General features: G+C 38.0%; 2 protein-coding genes across 2 annotated transcripts; one reads left to right on the forward strand and one right to left on the reverse strand.

The window, feature by feature from the left end:
- The first annotated feature begins 4838 nt into the window (after positions 1–4838).
- Positions 4839–9470, forward strand: LOC142628885 (ARF guanine-nucleotide exchange factor GNL2). The gene is made up of 2 exons (XM_075802917.1): positions 4839–5929; positions 6116–9470. Exons 1-2 carry the CDS (start codon positions 4839–4841, stop codon positions 9204–9206), a joined length of 4182 nt encoding a protein of 1393 aa, XP_075659032.1. The 3' UTR covers positions 9207–9470.
- A 12549-nt stretch (positions 9471–22019) lies between these two features.
- LOC142628886 (uncharacterized) lies at positions 22020–22829 on the reverse strand. The gene has a single exon (XM_075802918.1). The coding sequence runs from the start codon at positions 22827–22829 to the stop codon at positions 22020–22022; it is 810 nt and encodes a 269-aa protein (XP_075659033.1).
- Positions 22830–23521: the final 692 nt, after the last annotated feature.

Below are 23521 nucleotides of genomic sequence, written 5' to 3' on the forward strand. Positions count from 1 at the left end.
TCATTTGAGTTTAAGGAAAATGGTAGAATACCACAAGAAAGAGTCTACAACATTAATAGTTGCTCCAATTAGAAGAATCTTAGGCAAGCAAGGAGACTACTTCGGTGAAAGAGAGTCTATAGTTTTTTATGGCTATGCGTCTGTAGGGTTTTTAGTTTATGAATTCATAGATGAAATTTCATAGTCGGGTTTGGGTTCTAAAAACTTTGCGTGTGTTTAGTTCTCATGAAGTTCTGTACCCTCTTTGTAAAATCTTCAATTTGCTGTGTGTGTTTTCTTTGTGAAAATTTGAGTGAGTATGAAAGGTTACAACCTTAGTAGGGGTTTATATTTGTTGAAATTTTTGTTATAAAATTTTAGTTGAAGTAAAATTTTCAAGCTCTTGAAACATATATTTAATAGTTTTACTTAAACTAAACTATTGTAAAACTTGATAAGATAAATATGTAAGATATTGTTAACACTCATTTTGGGAAGCCTAGTAGAAAGAAGAAGCCTAGCAACATGGGCAGAAAAGAGTTAGAAAAACCATTAAACCCGAACAGAAGGAATAATAGATCATAGGTCTATAAAACAAACAAATGGACTTTGAGGAAGCAAACGGGCTTAAGAAAGCCCGGAAAGAGAGAAGTAGCAAACCCATGGAAAGTATGTGATGTAGAAAAGTGAGAATGGACCACAGCAGACCCGAAGTAATGCAAGTAAGGAAAGTAAGGGGTTGATAAAAAGTCCATAAGCCCCAAGGATGAAGGATTGAGTAATTGGGTCAGGGAAGTCCCAAGGAGTTAGTAAAAGCCCATGAGAATGCAGAATTAGAAAGGGTCGAGGAAGCCCAAGGAAAGTAAATGGGTCAAGGATGCCCAGAAGGAAATAAATGGGACATAGGAGCCTGCAAGTAATGTAGTAAAAAAGCTCAATGATCATACTGAGTCCTTAAAAGAAGAATAAGTAGCAGACCCAAAGAGGCCCAATAGGTTTAGGTCAAATAACATCACGGCAGGAATAGCAGAGTGATGAGGCAAGAAGTAAGACTGCAGGAAGGAGCAAGGGAGTGCCCTGAGGGAAGGAAAACTCACAATCAAGCAAAGTCTAGCCCCTAAAAGGAGCAAGCCAATAAAGAAGAGGAAATCAGAAAATAGCTCACGTCATAAGAAGTCAAGGATGGACGGTAGAATGTGCAAACGAGTCTCAAGACCGTGGCGAACGCATGAGCAGGAGGTAGGTTTTGGACGAAGATGGAAGTGAAGTACACGCAAGGCCCAGACATCACCAGCCTGTGCCCAGCCAATATAAGAAGTGGTGGGTCATGGGTCAGAGGTAAGAGGGCATGGTCTGGCGGTGGGAAGAGAGGAAAACCTATTCTGCGGTTCCTGTTCAGGCTCTTTTAGGGGAAATGCCCTGCTGGGAATGACATACCACCCAAAAGAAGCAATGATGAGTTGGAACTATTAGGTGCATGATATGAGGGATGGAGAGAGAGAGCACCCATGCCGTAGTAGGTAAGAATGTCACGGCAAGCAAATAAACAAAACAGTCTTCTTCGTCTGGTGATGTGAAGTGACATAGCCAGCACAAGTAAGTGGTGCTGGCTGGGTAACTGACTGATCAGTGATGGTCGGTAATGACACCCACACCAGATAAAGGTGGTTAAAGGCTAAAATAGTAAAAGCCAGCCGCGGCAAACATTATATAAGGGACCCTTGCCATGCATAGTGGAGGGATCACGAATACAGTAACAGTAACCTCTAGAAAAAGAATCACAACCAAGAAGCAAGCATTGAAAAGGAAAAGGAAAAGAAAAGAGGAATTAGAAAGAACGAAAAAAATATAGAGCATAGAATGGTAGACATGCACCAAATAGGTTGATCTCCTCTCTCCCTCTAAGGCCCTGTTCTCTATTAAAGGCAAAAAGATTTTTCTGGGCATAGGCCATTTAGCCCCGTTTCCTCAAAGCAATTACTCTCTTTTTGAGGGAAATTATTCGCATTGAGGAAATGGTTTCCTTCTTGGTTCCGATCCTGTAATATAGTTTGGCATGGCAGACTGATATTCCTCTCTTTGATTCAACAAACTCATTACTACTCCTTCCCCACTTATTTTTGTTGTTTTATGTGCCAGGTGTTTTTTTTTGTTACTCCCATTTTATTTATTTTGTCTAAATAGTGAACGCATTTTCTTTGTTATCTTTATTGTATCTGTCTGCCATAACTTTTCCACAGTAGCTCCGCCTATCATGGGCATGTGATCAAAGCTTTGACAAACGGGGCATAGTTTGTGCACAAGCCAGACCAAGGTGGGTTGCAATTAGACCGGTCCCAACTCCCTAATCCAAAACATTTGGGCCCAGTGTAACAGGAGGTAGTCTAACCCAACATTACAAAAAAGGCCCACCACATATATAAAACCTAAAATAAAAAGAATCTTAAAAAAAAATAGTGGTGATGTGGAAAATTGTGGAAGTTGCAGAGGTTTCAGTTATATATATATATTTATATATATATTAAACCCCTATTTTAAAATAAATGGCTAAATACATAGGGGTATTTTGGAAATTTTAGTAAATAATTCATTAAATTTGATTACATTTTTTTCAATTCTTCCTAATTTTGGGAGTAATGAAAATTTGAGATTTTGAGGGAATAGAGAAGAACGAATATTCTCTCCTACTCATTTTATTTCTTCCCACTTAAACTCTCAAACAAAGAAATTGACTTTCTATTCTTTCCATTAAAACTCTCAAGTAAGGAAAGGAAATAATATTTAAAATTATTTTTTTTTATTCATGTGTATTTCATTCCTTTTCCTCCACTCAAACGATAACTTAGAAGTGTCTCACCATGTTTACTTTTTAAAATTTAATCATTAGTACTTGTCTAGGTCTTCCCCCATTTGATCGAAAAGGTTAACTGTTGACTCGACTACTATTTGCTACATAATACTACCCATTTACAAAGGAATTTGCTATGATAAAAGTGACCAGGAGCTTGTTTTTCTATACCAGCTTACCTCTTTAGCATGTTTACAAAGGAATTTGCTATTATAGAAGTGACCAGGAGCTTGTTTTTCTATACCGGCTTACCTCTTTAGCATGCCCAGAGAGCTATGCGTTGCAACTTGCAAGTGGCAATGATAAGTTGATGCTAATTCCAGTCTCCAAAACTGGAAATTGTAATTTGGACGACATTGATGCTCTTGATACGTTGTTTTGCTTGTGGCATGAACTAAAGAGCTCATTTGGATCGGGTAACCAAAAAGAAAGAAAACCGTTGGATTGACATTGTAAATATCAAGTTTTAAAATGATTATTACATTAAGCATTTTGAAGAAACGAAAAGGTATCAATATACTGATGTAAATATGGCAATCTATGGTGTTTAACTGTTTATTTTGAGCATTATGTTTATGTGAGTGAAGTACGTTTTTATTGTAGGGTATTTTATAAATATCTTAATTTTACAACTAATAAATATGTCAAGTTGTAATTGGTGTATAATAAAAATAAGAGAAATAATATGTCCACAACATTTTTACAACATTTTTACAACAAATCCTAAGTGCCAGGATGTTACTGGTTGTTATTGTTGGGGCAAAAAAGTAATCTTAGTGTTAGGTTTAAATTTGAACCAATAACAACTAACCACCTATGATTTGTTGTAAAAATGTTGTGGACGTAGCACCTCTCAAAAAATAATATCAATGGTAGATTGCTCCAAACATAAGTACTATTAATTTTTTAAAATTTATTTATTTATTTTGATAATAACTCCTACCATAGGTTTTTTTTTTTTTTTTTTTAATTTTTTATAGAAAACTCCTATCATAAGTTTTTTTTTTTTTTTTTTTTGAGAAGAACTCCTATCATAAGGTAATAACTCAATAAGGTGAAAAATTAGGAAAATTATTGGAAGATCTCTAAGCATGGTGATGTGGTGCACATTCCTCTCATATTCATGGTGGATAGCCACAAGAATTTAGTTAGTGAGATCTATCATAAATGTGAAAGGAGAAAGTACCATGTCATTGTGATTTAGGAGCACCCTATAATTACTCATAAAATTAGGTGTGTTCATGGGATTGTAATCATATTGGTGGTATGATATTTGGAGGAGTGAGGAAATATGAGAAAACTATTAGGTGTATCTTTGGATAGACATTTCTTTTTTTTGGTTTATTTGACTGTGTTTAAGATGGAATGGATTTAGGCCAAGAACATGGAAATTGAATGATTGCCCGATTATTCTCTAAACAAGAGGTTAATTTAACTTACCTGGTTTAATCTACTTTTTACTTAATTTGTATGGTTGTAAATGAACGAAGATTTCTACCATTTATTAATCCTGGTTTTACTTTTTCTTTCTTTCTTTTATTTTTTTTTCCTTTTTGAGTTGTGTATATACACACAAAAAATTGTTAATCTTTTTTACAATTTTTTTTTTTTTTTAGAGAAAATATTTAGAACATTTGAGTTGACAAACTTGTATTGCTTTTTATTTGGGTCTAGCATTAACATAACTTTTTTTACCAAGCATTAACAATCTGCCATATTAACAAGTGCAAAATATTTTGTCAAAATATATATATTTTTTTGGCCGATAGTTTTTTTTTTTTTTTTTTTTCCAAGAAAGATCCTGATTTTATTCATTTCTGGTGAAAAAAGTAGCTGCAAAGGAAAACTTGGGCCCACAAATTCTATTTTCCCCCCAAACCACTCCCTTTCCGTTCCCAAACCGTTTTTTGAACTCCAAAAAAAAAGAAAAAAAAAACAGTTTTATTTATCCATTCTTTTTCTTTGTTTCTTTCTTCGTCGCCTGGCCTCCCTCCTCTCATTAGTGATTACAATGGAGGATGAAAATCAAGACACATATGAAAACAACAACCGAGAAAGAAAGAAAATAAAAACAAAAAGGAAAGAGCTGGGACTTTCGTGCATGCTAAACACGGAAGTAAGCGCCCTTCTCGCCGTAATTCGCCGTCCTCCAGAACCAACCTCTCCCTACTACTTCTCTTCAGACGACCATTTCGATTCCTCCACCTTATTACATTCTTTGAAATCGCTTCGAGCCTTAATCTTCAATCCTCACCAAGAATGGCACAACATCGACCCCTCCCTCTACATCTCCCCTTTCCTCCTCGTTATTCAAGGTGACGACGTTCCTGCTGCCGCCACCGGCGTGGCTCTCTTCGCCTTGTTAAAAATACTCAACCTCGAAATCTTCGACGAGAAGACAAAAGGAGCTAAGGAGGCTATCAATTCTATTGTGACCGCCATCAGCGGCTGTCGGCTTGAGAAAACAGATTCTTCTACAGAGGATGCTGTGATGATGAGGATTTTACAGGTTTTAACCGCCATTATGAAGCACTGTGCCTCGGTTTTGTTATCCGATCATGTGGTTTGTAACATTGTTAATACGTGTTTTCAAGTGGTGCAACATTCGGCAGGTAGAGGTGATTTGCTTCAGCGCAACGCAAGGTATGCATTGCATGAGCTGATTCAGATCATATTCTCTCGCTTGCCTGATCTCGCCATTAAGGATTCTGAATCCGAATCCGAATCTGAATCTGGATCTGAATCTGAGACTGGTACGGATGATTCTTCTGGTGGTGGTGGTGATTTGAATTCCGGGTATGGCATTCGATCTGCAGTTGATGTCTTTCATTTCTTGTGCTCTCTGCTCAATGTTGTTCGAGTTGTGGAGATGGAAGGCTCTACATTTCATGACCCAGATGAAGACCTTCAGCATTTCGCGCTGGTTTTGATCAATTCCGCCATTGAATTGAGCGGAGAAGAAATTGGGAGGCATTCGAAGCTTTTGAGGATGATTCAAGACGATCTGTTTCATCATTTGATCCACTATGGGACTTGTTCGAGCCCTCTTGTCTTATCCATGATTTGTAGCACTGTTTTGAATATCTACCACTTTCTTCGCAGGTTAGGATTTTGTTTTAAAAAACCAAAAAGGAAGTTCACATTGTACATATTTGTTTGGTCTACCATGTAAGATTTACATTGCTAGTGCAATGTAAACCTATAATTAACTTTTTCTTTTTCTTTTTTTAAACGTCTATTTTGTTTCGTTTTGAAGAATTGGTCCTGAGATTAGGTGAGTTTTGGCAGGTTTATTCGTCTCCAACTAGAAGCTTTCTTTGCAATTGTACTGCTTAGAGTTGTTCCTCTTGCAAGCTCAATGTCACTTCAAGAAGTTGCACTTGAAGGACTTATTACTTTCTGCAGGCAACCAACATTTATAATTGAAGCCTACGTGAACTATGATTGTGATCCCCTTAGTCGAAGTTTGTTCGAGGAAATTGGAAAGCTACTTTGCAAGAACTCGTTCCCAATGACTAGCCCTGTGACCACTTTACAGGTACTAGCCTTCGAAGGATTAGCAACCATGATTCACAACATTGCAGACAATATTGACAAAGAAGATGATTCGAGCCCTATTGGTCCATACCCGGTTGTGATAACTGAGTATAGCCCCTTTTGGGAGGAGAAATCCAAAGATGAATTGGAATCTTGGGTGGACTTTGTAAGGATAAGGAAAGCACAGAAAAAGAAAATATTGATTGCAGCAAGCCATTTCAATAGAGATGAAAAGAAGGGTTTGGAGTACCTGAAATTTTCTAAGTTGGTTTCTGATCCTCCAGATCCAAAAGCCTATGCTTTCTTCTTCCGCTATACTCCTGGACTAGACAAGAACATGATTGGGGATTATCTTGGTGACCCTAGTCATTTTAACATTGAAGTTCTTAGGGAATTCACAGATACCTTTAAATTTTCAGGCATGGTTCTTGATATTGCTCTACGATCTTATCTAGAAACTTTTCGTTTGCCAGGTGAGGCCCAAAAGATCCAACGGATCCTTGAAGCATTCTCAGAGAGATTCTATGATGAACAATCCTCAGATGTTTTTGTAAGCAAGGATGCGGTTTTCATTCTTTGCTACTCCGTCATTATGCTCAATACTGATCAACACAATCCGCAAGTGAAGAAGAAGATGACAGAAGAAGAGTTCATCAGGAACAATAGGGCAATCAATGGCGGGCAGGATCTTCCAAGGGAGTATCTCTCAGAGCTTTTTCATTCCATTTCAAACAAAGCAATCACCCTTTTTGGTCAGTCTGGTGTGTCAGTAGAAATGCATCCAAGCAAATGGATTGAGCTGATAAACCGATCTAAACTTGCACAGCCTCTCATACTATGTGATTTTGATCGTCGGTTGGGAAGAGATATGTTTGCTTGCATTGCTGGCCCCACAGTTGCTTCTCTCTGTGCATTCTTTGAGCATACTGATGAAGAAGAATTGCTCCAGGAATGCACTGAAATGCTAATCTCAATAGCCAGGATAGCTCAGTACGGATTAGAAGACACTCTAGATCAGCTCCTTGCCTCATTCTGTAAATTCACTACACTGTTGAATCCGTATGCCTCAACAGAAGAAACCCTTTTTGCTTTTAGCAATGATTTGAAGCCAAAAATGGCTACACTGGCTGTTTTCACCATTGCCAACAACTTTGGGGAATCAATTCGAGGGGGATGGAGAAATATTGTGGATTGCTTATTGAAACTTAAAAGGCTAAAGCTACTTCCTCAATCTGTCATTGAATTTGATAGTGCTTCCGCCTCATCATCTGACATCCCAAAGGAACCTGAATCAGGCATAATCTTCCCTTCTCATGACCCTAAATTTGGAAGCCGCCAGGCTTCTGGCACTATTAGTCGATTTTCTCATTTTCTGTCACTTGAAAGCATGGAAGACTCTTTGTCCCTAAACCTAAGTGAATTTGAACAGAATCTGAAGATCATCAAACAGTGCCGTATTGGGAATATCTTCAGTAATAGTTCAAACTTGCCTGATGATGCTTTGCTCAATCTTGGGCGCTCTCTGATATTTGCAGCTGCTGGAAAAGGCCAAAAGTTCAGCACACCTGTTGAAGAAGAAGAAACTGTTGGGTTCTGTTGGGACTTGGTCATTGCCATTGCTTTGGCCAACATACATAGGTTCCAGACATTTTGGACTAATTTTCATGATTATATGCTATCAGTTGCTCAGTTTCCTTTGTTCTCTCCAATTCCATTCGCAGAGAAGGCCATTCTAGGCCTTTTTAAAGTCTGCCTTAAGCTCCTTGGTACATATCGAGTTGACAAAATCCCTGAGGAGCTCATTTTCAAGTCTATCAATTTAATGTGGAAACTCGACAAAGAAATTCTGGACACATGTTGTGAGTTCATAACACAATCAGTGAGCAAGGTTCTTATTGAGTATCCTGCAAACTTGCAAACCCAACTTGGATGGAAATCAGTCCTTCATTTGTTATCAGTCACTGGGCGGCACTCTGAAACCTATGATCAGGGAGTTGAGGCTTTGATCATGTTGATGTCAGATGGGACCCATGTTTCACGGACAAACTATGTCTACTGTATAGATTGTGCATTTAGTTTTGTTGCACTCAAGAACAGTCCATTGGAGAAGAATTTAAAGATACTGGACCTAATGGCAGATTCTGTGAATTTGTTGACCCAATGGTATAAAAATCATCACGCAGAGAACAATTTGAGTGTCTCAAGCAATACAAGTAACTCCTCTTTAGAGGAAAATTCAAAGAGTCTTGGCTCTTCAAACTTTACCTTGAATTTATTTCTTAAACTAGGGGAAGCACTTAGAAAGTCCAGCTTAGCCCGGCGAGAAGAGATGAGAAACCATGCAATCGTAGCTCTTCAAAAAAGCTTCTCACTGGCTCAGGACTTGGATTTCTCACCAACTAACTGTATGAATTGTTTTAACCTTGTCATTTTTGCAATGGTCGATGATTTACATGAAAAGATGTTAGAATACTCAAGAAGGGAGAACTCAGAGAGGGAGATGAGAAGTATGGAACGGACCCTAGAGATTGCAATGGAGCTCTTGACAAATGTATTCTTGCAGTTCTTGAAACAGATATCAGAGGGCCCTGGATTTCGGACATTCTGGCTAGGGGTGTTAAGAAGAATGGATACATGTATGAAAGCTGATTTGGGACAGTATGGTACATCAAAAATTGAAGAACTAGTCCCAGACTTGTTGAAAAAGATGATCACACAGATGAAGGAAAAGGGGATTTTAGTGCAGAAAGAAGGTGCTGATCTCTGGGAGATTACATACATTCAGATTCAATGGATAGCTCCTTCACTCAAGGAGGAACTATTTCCTGAAGAAATGTTTTAGAGAAAATGAAATGAAAGGGTAATTTGGTTTATTCTAACCAATGGGCACCAACAAACTAGAAATGCTACTGTTGTTTTTTTCCCCTTCTCACAATTTCAATTTTTTTTTCCTTTATCTATTTATTTTTTTGGTGACCCATCAGACCATTAGAGAGATGTAATTATCTTATTCTACATGAACATTTTCTGTAGAATTATTTTTTTTGTTTCTTCAATTGTCCATGTACGAATTTGCATATTACAATACTCAAAGTCCACAAATATTGAACTCCAATTTGACATTATTTTACTTCCCTCTCTCTCTCTCTCTCTCTCACTCTCTCTCACACACACACACACATCACTTCATCCACAGTAGCTTTCCCCCTATAGGAGCTTTTTGGAGAAGGCAAAATCATTTGATCTCATCCATGTAAATCACTGAGCATTTGCTTTTATATTATATTACACAGTGTTGCAACCTATGATCATATACAGGAAAGTTTTATGAGCTGTATGAATTAGATGCTGATATTGGCCATGAGGAGCTTGATTGGAAAATGACATCAAGTGGTGAGGGGAAATGTTGGAAGGTGAATTCATGTTAAAAGAAGTTTGGTTATTGTTTCCTGTTTTGATAAACTCATTTGAGCTATTTGTTCATCTATTGAAGAGAATAATTTGCTTGCAAGAATAGCTATCCTTTCTGGTCAGGTTGGCATATCTGAAAGTGGGATCGATAATGCTATTCAAAAGCTTGTTGCTCATGGGTAAGGGAGTGACAGGACTTATATAAGCCTAACCATTTTTCCACTCCTGTTTGACTACTTTTTGTAGCTAAAAGCCTCTTTGGTAGATAGCAGTTTGGTATATCCTCTCTTGTAGATAGCAATTTGGTATTCAAAAATGTGTATTAAAGATTTTTGGAGAGTTTAAGGATCAGCATATAGCTGAAACGACAATCTATTTATGTCCCTTTCCATGTTTTAACAGAAGCTAAGTCTGCCAATTTTACCGTGGAGAGAGAGAGAGAGAGAGAGAGAGAGAGATTATGGCAAGCACTTCTTTGATCTAACCAACTTCTGGTAGTTAGGATGAGATTTTTAGATGAATAAAGTACATATTAAAATTTCTGCAATGATATTTTTTTCAATGTTGTAGTTCACTTGTCTTTTGCTTTCTTCTTTGTGAAATAAAGTTGGGTGAATGGAGCAGTTGGAGACATCTGATCAAGCAAAAGCCAGAGGTGGAAATTCTGTAAGTTTTCCATGCTGCATAATTGGCACTTCAAATAAAATTTTATAGGGTTTTTTTTTTTTGGCTGGGGGGGGGGGGGGGGGGGTTTACACTTAACACTTGAAATCCATCCTGGTTTGCTGCTTGTAACAAATGAAGTTATTGCTGGACTCTCTAGTTTTAACATCAATTGTTATCTAGTTCTCATTTTAGTTAACTCACTAAAGTGACTATCATAAAAGATGTTAGCCACATCTAAAGACTCTGTTATTTTGTTGAAAACCTAGCCTAATGCCGATCCAATTAGAGTGATCTGTACAGTTAAAGAGAAGGAACACATTGAAGAAAGGAAAGGTAGAAAAAATTGTCAAAATGAAGATTTAATGAAATGCTGAAATCTGGATTATTATTCCTATTGTGGTTTAGTTAAGGAGGGGGTTGAGTTAATTGGACCTTCGATCTTCTGGAAGATAGAAATGTGGGTTGTGCTACTTAGGGTAATGAGGGTGAAAATTTGGAACTGAAATAGATTGTAACGACTGACTGGTGACTACTAAATTAAGGATCCAGTAATGTTGATCCATCTCTAAACCTAAGATATAGCCCTTATTCTTAATTCCTAGCTATGCCTTTGAAAAGTTTATGTTTTTCTTTCTGCTAAACAATTTTCTTGAAAAAATCAATTACAAATGAAGTGATGCAATGTGAACATTCAAAGAATCATTTGTTTGGAACTCTATTTTGGCCCTAGTTTTCCTCTAATTTTTTGTTGTTTTTGACATCATCACTCAAAAGTTTCATGGAAGCAAATAAATAGATTTAACATTGCATTTAGAGTCTGAAACTCTGTCCCCTTCGACCTCTTTTCTTTGTAATTGGAAGTGGCTCATTGCAAGTGGTTCAGATTGGAGTCCTCTTCCTCTTATCAAGTGATTATAAATTATAATATTGTAGGTGTTCAACTCATAGCAATGAAACTTTTCTGTCTAGGTTTCTTACTCTTTTCTCTTATTGTGAGCTTGTGTAGAATTTGAATTTTCTATTTAAATTTGTATGTCCTTTGTGTTCTTTTGTCTTGCTGGTTATAATTATATCATTTTTTGAATTACTGTTGAGTTACTTGGTTTGAGTTCAATCTTTGGATTTCTGGCAATTGAAAGAAAAAAGTAGTTGGTCACACCATCAACCATAACTGAAGGTAACATTGGGCCTGATGCTGTTCACCTTAGATGCTAGTTCATCGTATGATCTTATCTGTAAAGATTTTATCATGAGCCATATTTCTTTTCTTCATCTTTATGCTTCTGAAAAATGCATGATTGAAAGCCCTATAATATATTACGAACATCCTGAATTATTAGTGATGTTAGAAGAAAGCATCCAATTTAGCTCCTAACTTGTATGAAAGGATGGCTGTGTTGTCCTCCTTTTTCCTCTCTGCTTACTTTCATTGATAGTTGTTCTCTGTCTTTTTTTGCTCTTAGTATATTTCTTGTATACTGCGATTCGTCAATAAAATTTCCTTATTCATGAAAAGAAATCAGTCTTTATGGGCACCTTGAACTGTACAATTACAGACAATTATAATTTCTTTTTGTCTCTACTAATCCTATATAATGCGGCAGTTGACTTTACAGCATACTCTTGTATCTTTTACTCATAATTTTTTTGTTGCTTGAAGCAGTCATAGTTTTATCTTGTGGCTGCTATCTCCCAGAAAATTTGTTTCAAAATATTAACATTAAGTTTTGTTAAATTTTGTCTTCAGGGAAATTGTGTCCTGGATAATGCATAAGTTGTTTATGGCTAAACTTTGTTGGTTGTGCTTCTTTAAGATTTGGATTGGTTTTACCAATGATGATGCATCTTGTGCTGCCTCTGGGGGCTTTGCAAATGCAAGTATGGTTAACGTACAGTTTCCTTTGTGTCATCTGTTTTCATGGGAAGTCTATCAAATTTGAAAATCAAAATATAATTCTTTCATTGAATTTGATTTTAGGTGTCACCCAAAGAAGTTATATATGATAGTAGAGGTGAACATTCTTTCCCTACCCAATATTTGTGATTTGAGCAAAGTTCCATTTCTGAAGTTTACATGAAAATAACTCCATACTTGAAACTTATAAATATTCAACTCCTGCAGGACTGTCCAAAGAACCTCTCCAAAGTACTCATTAACAAGGCAGAATAGTGTTAAATATTCTGAATGTCAGATTACATTCTATGTACCCACACAAACATACACTTTACAATAATCGACATTGATTTTAACTTATTAGGTACAACATATTCAAACCTCACTCATTCAAACATTTCTGCAATATAATTGACATTGATTTCAACTTTACTAAATATGCGGTTTATGTTAGATGTATTTTCTTGGTGGAATTATGTTGAGACAAAAGGTTGAGCTTTGACTTCTATCTGACAGGTGATCTTATTGTTCTTTGAAACCTAGAGAATAGTATGAATTGTGTAGATATGATTTCTAATTAAACAGGATGACAGTTGGGTCGTGGGTGTGACTTGAATGAAGTGAGAGCTATTTCAAACCAGAGCTTTCTTTGGGCCAGTTTGGGAATTTTGTATTCGAGAAGTGTATATATAATTTTGGTACAAACAAGCATACCTATATGGCAATAAATCAAATATATGCATACTTATCAATTTAGAATTCTACAAGAAGTTATATTGAATAATCAAAGTCTGTTCATTGTAGGTCCAGCAATGCTGCAATTGAGTCCAGTGCAGCCAATTACGGACTTCCTGGATGCTTCAAAAGTTTGAATTTTGGTTCAATTGAAGAGAAGGGTCTTCTAGTTTGTGGGATAATTTACTTGATAGTGTGATGCAACATGATATTGCCTTATGTGCTCTTGGTAGACTTTTTAGTCATCTATTCCGATCGATGGAAAGCTTGCTAGTATCCTTAGTTGTTAAAATTGCGATCCGGATCATCTATTTGTGTGGTTTATAATGATTGACTTGTTTCAATTACAGTTTAGATGATGTTTTATGGAATGGAGATATATTACCATTTAAAGGTCCAACTGATCACCGCGTGTGTATTGTAAATATACGGTTACAAATAATCAATCAAAATTATAGGAGTTGCCTCCGAATGGATGGACAGACACTAGTTATGATTTTCTATAACAATGCTAATAGTGGTCCATCAGGCAAGTTCCTGCATCTCCTAAGTTCAAAGTGAAAGCTCACTTAGTTTATAATATACTTGTGAATGTTCAGACCTCCAAATACAAATTTTCCAAAGCAAGCTTATATTCAAACAATATATGTGCGGAATATGAAATATAAGCAATACCTAAATAAACAAACTACTCTAAGCCATATTTTAATCACAACTCAGCAGTAATTAAAAGCAAAGAGTAAGGGAAAGAGAGATGCAAATACAAGATAACACCGGCACATGTTATCGAAGAGTAAACCGAAGAATTCGGCGAAAAACCTCTCCACTAAAAAATCATTTGGGATATATGAATAGCAATAGACCCTCCAATCCTAATCTACTCGATGCACCTAAACCCTCCAAGCTTCTTGCTCCAATAAGGTTACGCCAAATCATGTCTTCTGTAGCTTACCAAATCCTGCAATTAGCCCATTACATCAACCAATATGAATTGGTTCTCTCTTGAACTGCTTCCCAAACACCAAAAACCTTCTCACTACTTTGAATTTGGTGAGGTAAGGATTTCGTTTATAATTCTCTCATGGGTATGACAATGGAGAGGGTGAGAGTAGAGTAACTTGGAGAATCAAATATATTAGATTGTGGATGAATCAATCTTGTTTTTCCTTAGAATTTCTCTCTCAAAATTCTCTTTAGAATCTCTCTTTTCTACTCTACATTTCGTGAATATAAGGGTATTTATAGTAGGGTATGAGATAGAATGTGAAAAGTCAGTTTTCAGCAAAACAGGGTGCACTAGCGACTCAACTCATGACTGGGATGAATCACGAGTTCTAGTCGCCAGTTACTAGACTAGTCAAATTGTACTTTTTGTCCTGCAGTGATCCAGTTGTCCTGACCCTTTAAATTCCTTGTTTTTCCGATAAAATGTACAAATTTCTTGATAACTGTGTGACAACATCTGGTAAGCTACTTTTAAGGAGTTGGATCTGCCATCCATTAAAAGATCAAAGGCATATATGATAATGATAGGCATAATGTGGTTGAAGATGTAATGGCAAATTCAGATGTATATGAACTTGAAATAGGACGTATATGATCTCCCATTCTATTGCGATTTTTTTTTTATATTCATTGTTTGAAAGTTCCCTTTCCATAATAGTTGTTGTAACTAGTAAGATCAATGCTAACGCACTAATGAGTTAACCAATGGTATAAAACATTCTTTTTTATTTCTACCATTGTTAGCAAGTTGTTTAATGCCTCTAGAGCATCTCTAGTAATCTTTTTAAATTTTTGTACCAGTTAGAGAGTAATTAGTTACTTTTAATTTTTACTTACTTTTTTTAAATACGCTTTTCAACATACTCTTTATCATTTCTCTATCCCATTTAAATATTATTTCTTTAACATTTTTTAATTTTCATTTGTTAATTTCTAAATATATGTTTTAAATCTCCCAACCGCAATATTTTCAAAATTTCCAACCATCTTATTTGTTAATGGTCTAATTTTAATTTTAACAATTGCATGATTTATTTGTCCACCTTTATCAACTCTATTTTAGTCTGGTGCAAATCCTTTAAAAATTCTATGCAATTTAAAATTTATCAAATCTATATAATTTGGAATGAATCTATTACTCTTACTCATTAACTAATAATTAATTTTTCATAAAAAATACTTATCATTGATTTTTAATAAAATAAAAACTTCATTCAAAGGCCACACCAGTGCACCACATGTTAAATGATATAATCAAAATCATGGTTAGTGGAACCCGGATACTTTAATGAAAATCCTAGATATTTCTCAAGGGTTGGGGTAGAGTGAAGATCTAGACAGGAACCAAGCACACATTTTCTAGCTGCAAAGACATTTGGAGAGAAATAAACTCGAGATTTTCTATGATTCACTTTTTGTCTAGAGAGCTCACAAAAGACATCCAATGCATCCTTAATGCCATGGCCATTTTTTTCATCCACTTTACCAAAAAATACTAGATCATTTGCAAAGAAAATGTCACAATTTTTTCCCTCTTATAACCAATATAATTATATCTAATTGTATTTAGTTTTTTTTTCCCTTCTTTAAAGCATATTTTTACACATGATTACCAAATTTTACACAAAAGAATCATTGAAATGGGAAATATATCGTTTTTTTTGTTATTACTTCGTATTTTGAAATAAGAAAATATGAAATAAAACAAGTAATTTTCTTCCCATAATTAAGTGTATCACAATAAGGAAAGAATGTCAATAGTCAGTTTTATTTTACTTTTTTTTTTTTTCTTTTTCTGTCACTTGCTTTTAAAATTGAACACAGGCACACACGCGCGCGAGCACACACACACACACACATATATATATACATAGAGCAAGAAAATATATATGGAATGTTCTTTTTTGAATATATATTAAAATTTATTTGTATCTATGATTTTTTTTTGAGAAATAATTACAATATGTTGCTAATCTCGCAGCTCAAACATTTTCCCCCTACACTCCTAAACACTTTGTGCATAGGTAGATGTTAATTTAGCTACAAGATCCTTAACTATTTAGACCCATAATTAGATGTATCAAACTTAGTAAATTTTTTTTATCACTTTTTCGTCACCAAGATATTAACTATTGTAAGGTCACGTTTTGCACCTAAGCCCATAAATGGGAAGGGAATAGGCCCAAAAAGCCCAATACAATGAATTTCTAGAGAGTGAGCTAGAAATTCAGGTTTTAATGAGTTTTGTTAGCAAAAATGTTGGGCTAAAATCACAATAGGAGGAAGCTGGAACAATTTGAATAGCGAAAATTGTCCTCGTTCTTAAGCCGAGGAGGCTGGTTCTTATATTTCACTCTCTTAAGGACAAATTACAGATGTTATTCTTGAGTCTACAGTGTTTTCTTTTTCTCTCTTCTTTTTCTCGATCCCTCTTCTCTGGGACCTTCTTCTATCTTATACTTCCTTCTTCCTCTCATTTCCGCTCTCCACGTGTAGGTCTAGACTGCTAATGTTGATACTTGTCCCATCAGCACCTTCCTGAAGTCTTTAGGTAATAGTTGTAAGACTGAAAATCACTATTCAAATATCACTTCCTCATTAATGCGGCCAGAGATTTGGGTACAGAGAATTCAATGCGGTGGTAGCAGCTTTTTCTTAGATATTTCATAACTGTTCCTGCTCTCTGTGCCCCCATGAAACATATCTTCATCAACAAGATCTCCTAAAAGATCATTCTAGACAACATGATGTACCATCTGATCCTTACTTTGCTTAGCCGAGGAAACACCCCTCCCCGGATTACCTCCCTTAGTTTCTTCTGTCATAATTTGTTATGGATCTCTAGGTTTGACATCTTCATTGCTATTAATCTGTCCTCGGACAAGTGAACAATCTCAAACAAAGCTCATGGCCCAAAATGTATTTCAGGCCTTTTATCCCCACAATAGCCCCTCAAAACTCCGTTTTTCTCTCCTATCCGAGGAGAAAATCGGAGTTTTGATCCAGTGCAACGACTTCTACATGCTTCCTCAACATCCGCACGTGAGAGTGTCATTTCCTACGTTTTGTAACTGTTTTTGACACTTCAAAGCCCGTGATGCCTCATTAAATGCTCTAGGCGGCGCTCTGTCCTTCGCATTCTACGGTGGGATGTAGATCCTACAGTTAGAATTTCTTCTTGAATTTTGAGCGGGATAACTCCCACTCAATCCTGCCTCTCATATAAAATGCCTAGGAGATCACAATTTTCCCTTTACTTTACAAATTGGTTAGCCCTTAAAAATTTTCGAATTCTCCTACTTCCAAGAATCCTCCATTTTCCTAACTCTCAACAAGTTCCTGAAGTGTTACTTGTTCTTTTTCTCGTAAGTTTTCACGCTCCTAGGTTCTATTCTCCTCGGCCACTCTTCTCGGCCTCTTGACTTTTATCCCTTTTTCAAAATCTTTGTCTTTAATTTGTTCAAATGGGTAGATTCAAAGACCTAGTAGACACTCCCGCTGGTATGTAGGGCTTTAGAGCCAAATACCACATCCCACAGAGAGTTGTCCTGAGGTATTGTGCCCCAGATCAGATAGTTATTGATAGGTAAGAAGGGGAGGTCGTTATTCCTATGATTGCTTTCATAGAAGGAGGAATGACGCTTCCCATGGGGAGTGTAACTCGAGACTACCTGTACAACCATAGGTTGTGCCCTCACCAATGCGCGCCCAATGTATTTAGAATTTTAGGTAGCATCGATGCTCTCAATGAGTAGATGGGTTTGGAACTCACATGGCAGGAAGTCGTCCATATGTACGAGTGTCAATCACTCACTGACTCGGGGTATTACCTCAAGTCTAGGTCCAGCATTGTTAGGCTTATATCTTGTCTTCCCAAGTCCAACAAGGGCATGAAAGACGACTACCTAATCGCCTCTGGGGAGTGGCACGACGGTCTTCACTGCCCAATTCGGGAGGGAAAGCCAGGTGGGATACCATAGGATTAGGTCCCTTGGCACAGGATTGAGTTCTCTTAGCTTTGTCGTTCATTTTTTGCTTTACATTCATTTCCTTTTGATGACGAACTTTATTGCTCTGATCGTGATTTGCTCTTCGGATGTTTTTGCAGACAAACAACACGTAGCGCCTCGCTTAAGCCTGGTTAACATCAAAGACCTCAACAGAGTCTTAAGGTCCGAGGTGTTCATGAGTGAGGACGGGCAGCTAAGGGCTATCAACCTCATCTTGGGTTTCGAGTCGATATCGGATGTCTTCCAAGATGTGGGTCACGCAATTATAGCAGGCGACCCTAGGCGCCGAAGGATAGACGTCTCCAAACTTGGATTTCTTGCCCGACGAGTTACCTTCCCCTCTCGCATACCCTGAAGTAGCAGCTATAAAGGAAGAATCCACTTCTTCACACCTTTCTCTCGAGGAGGAAATAGATCAATTCCAACTCGAGAAATAAGAAGAGGAGCAAGTTGATCCCATCGACCTCTCAGATTTCGAGGGTGAGCTTGATAGATCTTCAGCAGCTCGTTGCCCTCCGCTGATAATCGCCTAGGTAGACAGTGAATCCAAGGAAGAAGGATCAATGGCTCTAAATTAAAGGAAGGGCTTGAAGGATCTCATGACTGCGAGGCATAAAGGATCGTCATCCAAAGAGGCCCTTAAACCCCAACTACCACTCACCCTTCCCCCTCACCCTCCTCCTCCTACCACCACAACTGGTCTGCTTTCCATAGCCAATTTGAAGAAGAAAAGGAAGGAGCAGGAAGTGGAGGAGGGTGAGATGGTCCCTCAAAAAAAGGCCAAGCAATAAAAGATGGCCAAGGATAAACGCGTCTCTCCTGTGGACAATAGGGAGGACCCATCTGTAGCTGAGGTGCGACAACAACGTGTTTGGGCTCCTCAATTGGAATTAGAGGGCGCTGCTATTCCATGGAATTCCTCCATTAGAGAATTCTAGAGAGGGCACTCCGCCTACATTGCTGAAGCTCTAGAGCAGCCCATCCTCCTGCCAAAAGACATGGATGCTCTGAAGCATATGAGTCAACAGGACCTCTTCATGTCACTAAAGAGAGATCTTGCCATGTTAAATTTTACTTATTGTATCTGTTAGACAAATGCTAGAGCGTTCTTTTCATTCTTTATTTTCTTACCTACTCTCTTTTTCTCCTTCATTTTATAGCTGATGAATGGGTCAAGGACACTTGGAAGGAGACCCAGGCTAAGGCCCAACTCCACGCTCAGACTACCAAGGCCTTGGGAGCCGTGAAGCAGGAGAACCAAGAGCTGGCCAACAAGTTGATCACTGAGAAGAGGGCGTGGAAGAGCGCAGAGTCTGGCTTAAAGGGTGCTCAGGACCAGGCTGAAAATCAACGCAAACAGCTTCACCTTAAAGAAATAGATCTAGCCATACAAAAACAGCTAGTTCTGGACCTCAAAGTTGATTTGGAGAAGGCCAAAGCCACTACTCGGGTGGCTGAGGAAGCTACGAAGGCCGCAAGGCAAGCGTCTTACAACCTCGGGGTGGAAGAAACCAAGATTCGATTGGTTGAGGAGCTAGCCGATTTATGCAAGGATTATTGCAAGGAGAGTTGGGAAAAGACCCTCGACCTTGTAGGGGTCCCTGCTTCCTTGGAGTGGAGGCAGGCTGGGAGTGTTACTACCCTCCTGACATCCAAGAAGTCTCAGCTACCCTTACACCCTCTCCTGCCATTGCCCTTAAATCCTCTGAGCAGCTCCAAACTGCGCAAGCCATTCCTCCCCTTATTGAGGTTTCCAAAGGATCCGACCAAGCTAGTGATCAAATCCAAGGGGCTGAGGTGAACAAGGATAAAGGTAAGGGCAAGGAGGTCAAGCTTCCCTTAGAGGCTAAGGACGCCGCTAAGGCCAAAGATGTTGCCAAGGTCCCTGATGCTACAGTTAAAGCGAAAGAGGCAGAGGCCAAATCCAAAGAGGCTGGCCCCAGGGCCAAAGATGATCCTGTCCCTTAGACACGCAAGAAAGAAGACCCTCCCCCTCCAACCAAAAAATAGCTCTTAGGGTTTTATTTACTACATTTTGTTTTTTAGTAGTACAAGTAGACCTTTGTACGTAAACTGCTTTTTCCCAAGGCTTAGATTAATGAAGAAGACAAGTTTCTTTCATGTTTATGATGTTTATATCTTTTCTTTGTACAGTTTCTGTTTTACTTAGTACTTACTTAGCAGGAAAATGAGATATGCCCCACTTTGATATCTACATAAGTGGTAATACTAAGTCAAAAATTACTAAGTCAATAACATTAGTAAAACACACTTTTAACTCTGTAATCCATACATCACAATAGAGCAACCATCCACATCATGCCCCATAAGCCTAAAGATCTTGAGGAAATAATCGGATATTGACCAGGCAACTGACATGTTTGATATACTTACAAATGGTGTAAGTGATGCTCATGAACTTCCCTTTGTCCAGATCACTATTGTAGGACTCTCCAAGGTATGTGATCCGAGGAGCCAAACGTAACCAAGATCAATTTCAACACTTAGAAATATGTTAAAAAAATATCAATTTTCCCAAGGTATGTAGTCCGAGGAGCCAAGCATAGCCAATGTTCTGTTTGATACTTAGAAAAGCTAACTTGAAGTATTAATTTACTCAAAGTAAGTGGTCCAGGGAACCAGACACAACTAAGGTTCTGTTTAACACTTAGAAAAATAATGGAAGATATCAATTTTCTCAAGGTATGTGGTTCAAGGACCCAGGCATAGCTAAGGTTCTGTTTGATACTTAGAAAAGTTAACCTGAAGTATTAATTTACCCAAAGTAGGTGGTCCAGGGAACTAGACATAACTAAGGTTCTGTTTAACACTTAGAGAAATAATGGAAGATATCAATTTTCCCAAGGTATGTGGTCCGAGGAGCCAAGCATAGCCAAGGTTCTGTTTGATACTTAGAAAAGTGATGAATGTAACGCATGAAGTAATAAGCTATATATAACAGAAAAGACTTTCATTAATAATAATACCTTCGCAAGTTATTTACATTCTAGGGACGTGTTACAACATTTTTATCTAGGTCTTCAAGATAATAAGCCCTTATTCCAGCTGCCAAGGTGATGCGGTATGACTCTTCCCAATTTGGCCCTAATTTTTCCTAAGTTGGATTTTTTGCAATACCCAAAACCTTCCTTAATACCAAATTCCCTGGTACCAGTGGTCTTAACTTTACATTCGAATCATAACCTTATTTGAGCTTATGTTGATAATATGCTAATTGAACCATGACACTTTCCCTTCATTCTTTAATTAAATCCAAGCTCCTTTCTAACAACCCATCATTGTTGCTCGGAGTAAAAGAGCTCGTCCTCAACGTTGGGAAATCAATTTCAAAAGTAATTACTATCTTAGCCCCATAAGTCATTGAAAAAGGGGTCTCCCCTATGGACCTATGAGGTGTAATCCTATAGGTCCAAAGGATGTATGGCAGTTCTTCCACCCATTTTCCCTTAGCATCATCCAATCTTTTCTTGTGCCCATTTACTATTACCTTATTAACAACCTCGGCCTGTCCATTCCCTTATGGATAAGCCGGGGTGGAATATTTGTTCGTAATGCCCAGATCGCAACAATATCTTCTGAAGGCCTTACTATCAAACTAAATGCCATTATCTGAGATAAGGGTATGAGGAATTCCAAAACGGGTGACAATGTTTTCCCAAACAAATCTTTTTGCATCCAGGTCCCTGATATTTGACAGTGGCTCGTCTTCAATCCATTTAGTGAAATAATCTGTGCCGACTAACAATAATCTCCTATTTCCAGCTACCTTGGGGAATGGTCCTACAATATCTAGGCCCTATTGAGCTAAAGGCCAAGGGTTGGATAGAGGATTGAGGATGCCCCCTGGTTGAAGAGTGTTGGGAGCAAACCTTTGACACTAGTCACACTTCTTCACATACTATAGTGCTTCCTTCTACATATTGGGCCACCAGTATCCTTCGGTAAGGGCTCTATGAGATAAGGATCTACCTCCTGTGTGACTTCCACAAATTCCTTTATGCAATTTTTCTAGAAGTAGCTCTGTTGCTTCAAGGTGTATACATAGCAGGTATGGTCCAGAAAAAGAGCGCTTGTATAGCTTTTGATCCTCAGATGGCCAAAATCGAGGAGCTTTTCTACGTACTTTGTCAGCCTCGGACTTTTCCTTAGGTAAGATGTTCTCTTTAAGGTACAGCACAATGGGGTTCATCCAGCTAGGACCCACCTTAATCTGATGAACACAGACTGTATCTACATTCATCTTAGTAGGCTTAAACAAATCTTCCACCAAAATGACCCAAGGTAAGCTCTGTGCCGAGGACGTTGCCAGGGTGGCTAGAGAGTTAGCATGAGTATTTCTACTTCTCGAAATTTGCACTAAGGTGAAAGACTCAAATTTTGATTGTAAACGTCTAACCTGACTTAAATACTTCTGCATCCTCGGATCTTTGGCTTCCAGTTTCCCTTCCACTTGGCCTACAACCAATCTTGAATCTGAGAACATCTCCACAGTCTTCCCTCCCATCTTTTGAACCATGGGCATTCCTACTAGTAGAGCTTCATACTCGGCTCCATTATTCGTGGCCGAGAAATCCATCCTCAAAGATTTCTCAATAATGATCTTATCCGGAGATATTAAAACTAGCTCTACTCCTAATCCTCTTTGATTTGCCGCACCATCCACGTACACCTTCCATGACAAAGATTCCTTCAGGGAGATCATGCCAATTGATTTTTCATCCATATCTAACTTCTTAGTATTTTCTTCTAACGAGGGCTCAACGAACTCGACCACCAAGTCGGCAAGGACCTAGCCTTTACAGAGGTACATGGCATATACTTGATATCAAAAGCCCCCAAAATTGTTCCCCACTTGGCAATCCTTCCCATATAATCAGCATTCTAAAGTAGAGACCTAAGCGGGAGTTGGTTTAGGACCACAACTGTGTGGGACTAGAAGTAGTGGGGAAGTTGATGTGTTGCATGCACCATTGCTAAAATTAGGGGTGTCTAGCGGGTGGAAGACCCGATCGACCCGAGGCCCAGTGGGTGGACCCGACGGCCTTGGTGGGTTGATTTCGGGTCCCTTTCTTATACAACCTAACTGGTCGGTTCAGGTAGCAGGTTTATGGGTTAAAAACCCGTAGAACCTGACCCAACTGACTTTATTAAGATTTAAAAAAAATGTGGAATTGTGGATTATCTGTATCACGTGAAGTCTGGGAGTAGAGTACTGCTGATTGGACTAGCTGATAGTTGTTTAGTGCTACTGCCATACGCAAGACAGTAAGAGGATAGGACTTGGGACTAAAAGGCTAAAATTTTACACTGCGCATGACTCAAAAGACTCAAAACTTTGATTCAAGTTCCTTTTAGTTCAGTCTTGATCTCAAAAATATGTAGTCTCTTCTCTTAATCTCTTCACTCTTCAGTTTA

The sequence above is a fragment of the Castanea sativa genome, chromosome 3 (genome assembly GCF_040712315.1).
Source record: "Castanea sativa cultivar Marrone di Chiusa Pesio chromosome 3, ASM4071231v1".
In the NCBI taxonomy this organism is placed as follows: Eukaryota; Viridiplantae; Streptophyta; class Magnoliopsida; order Fagales; family Fagaceae; genus Castanea; species Castanea sativa.

Bases quoted from the DNA above. Each gene is read 5' to 3' on its own strand.
- LOC142628885 (XM_075802917.1), top strand. From the start codon at position 4,839: ATGGAGGATGAAAATCAAGACACATATGAAAACAACAACCGAGAAAGA. The intron at 5,930-6,115 runs GTTAGGATTTTG...GAGTTTTGGCAG, and splicing joins ATCTACCACTTTCTTCGCAG to GTTTATTCGTCTCCAACTAG.
- LOC142628886 (XM_075802918.1), bottom strand. From the start codon at position 22,829: ATGGATGAAAAATCAATTGGCATGATCTCCCTGAAGGAATCTTTGTCA.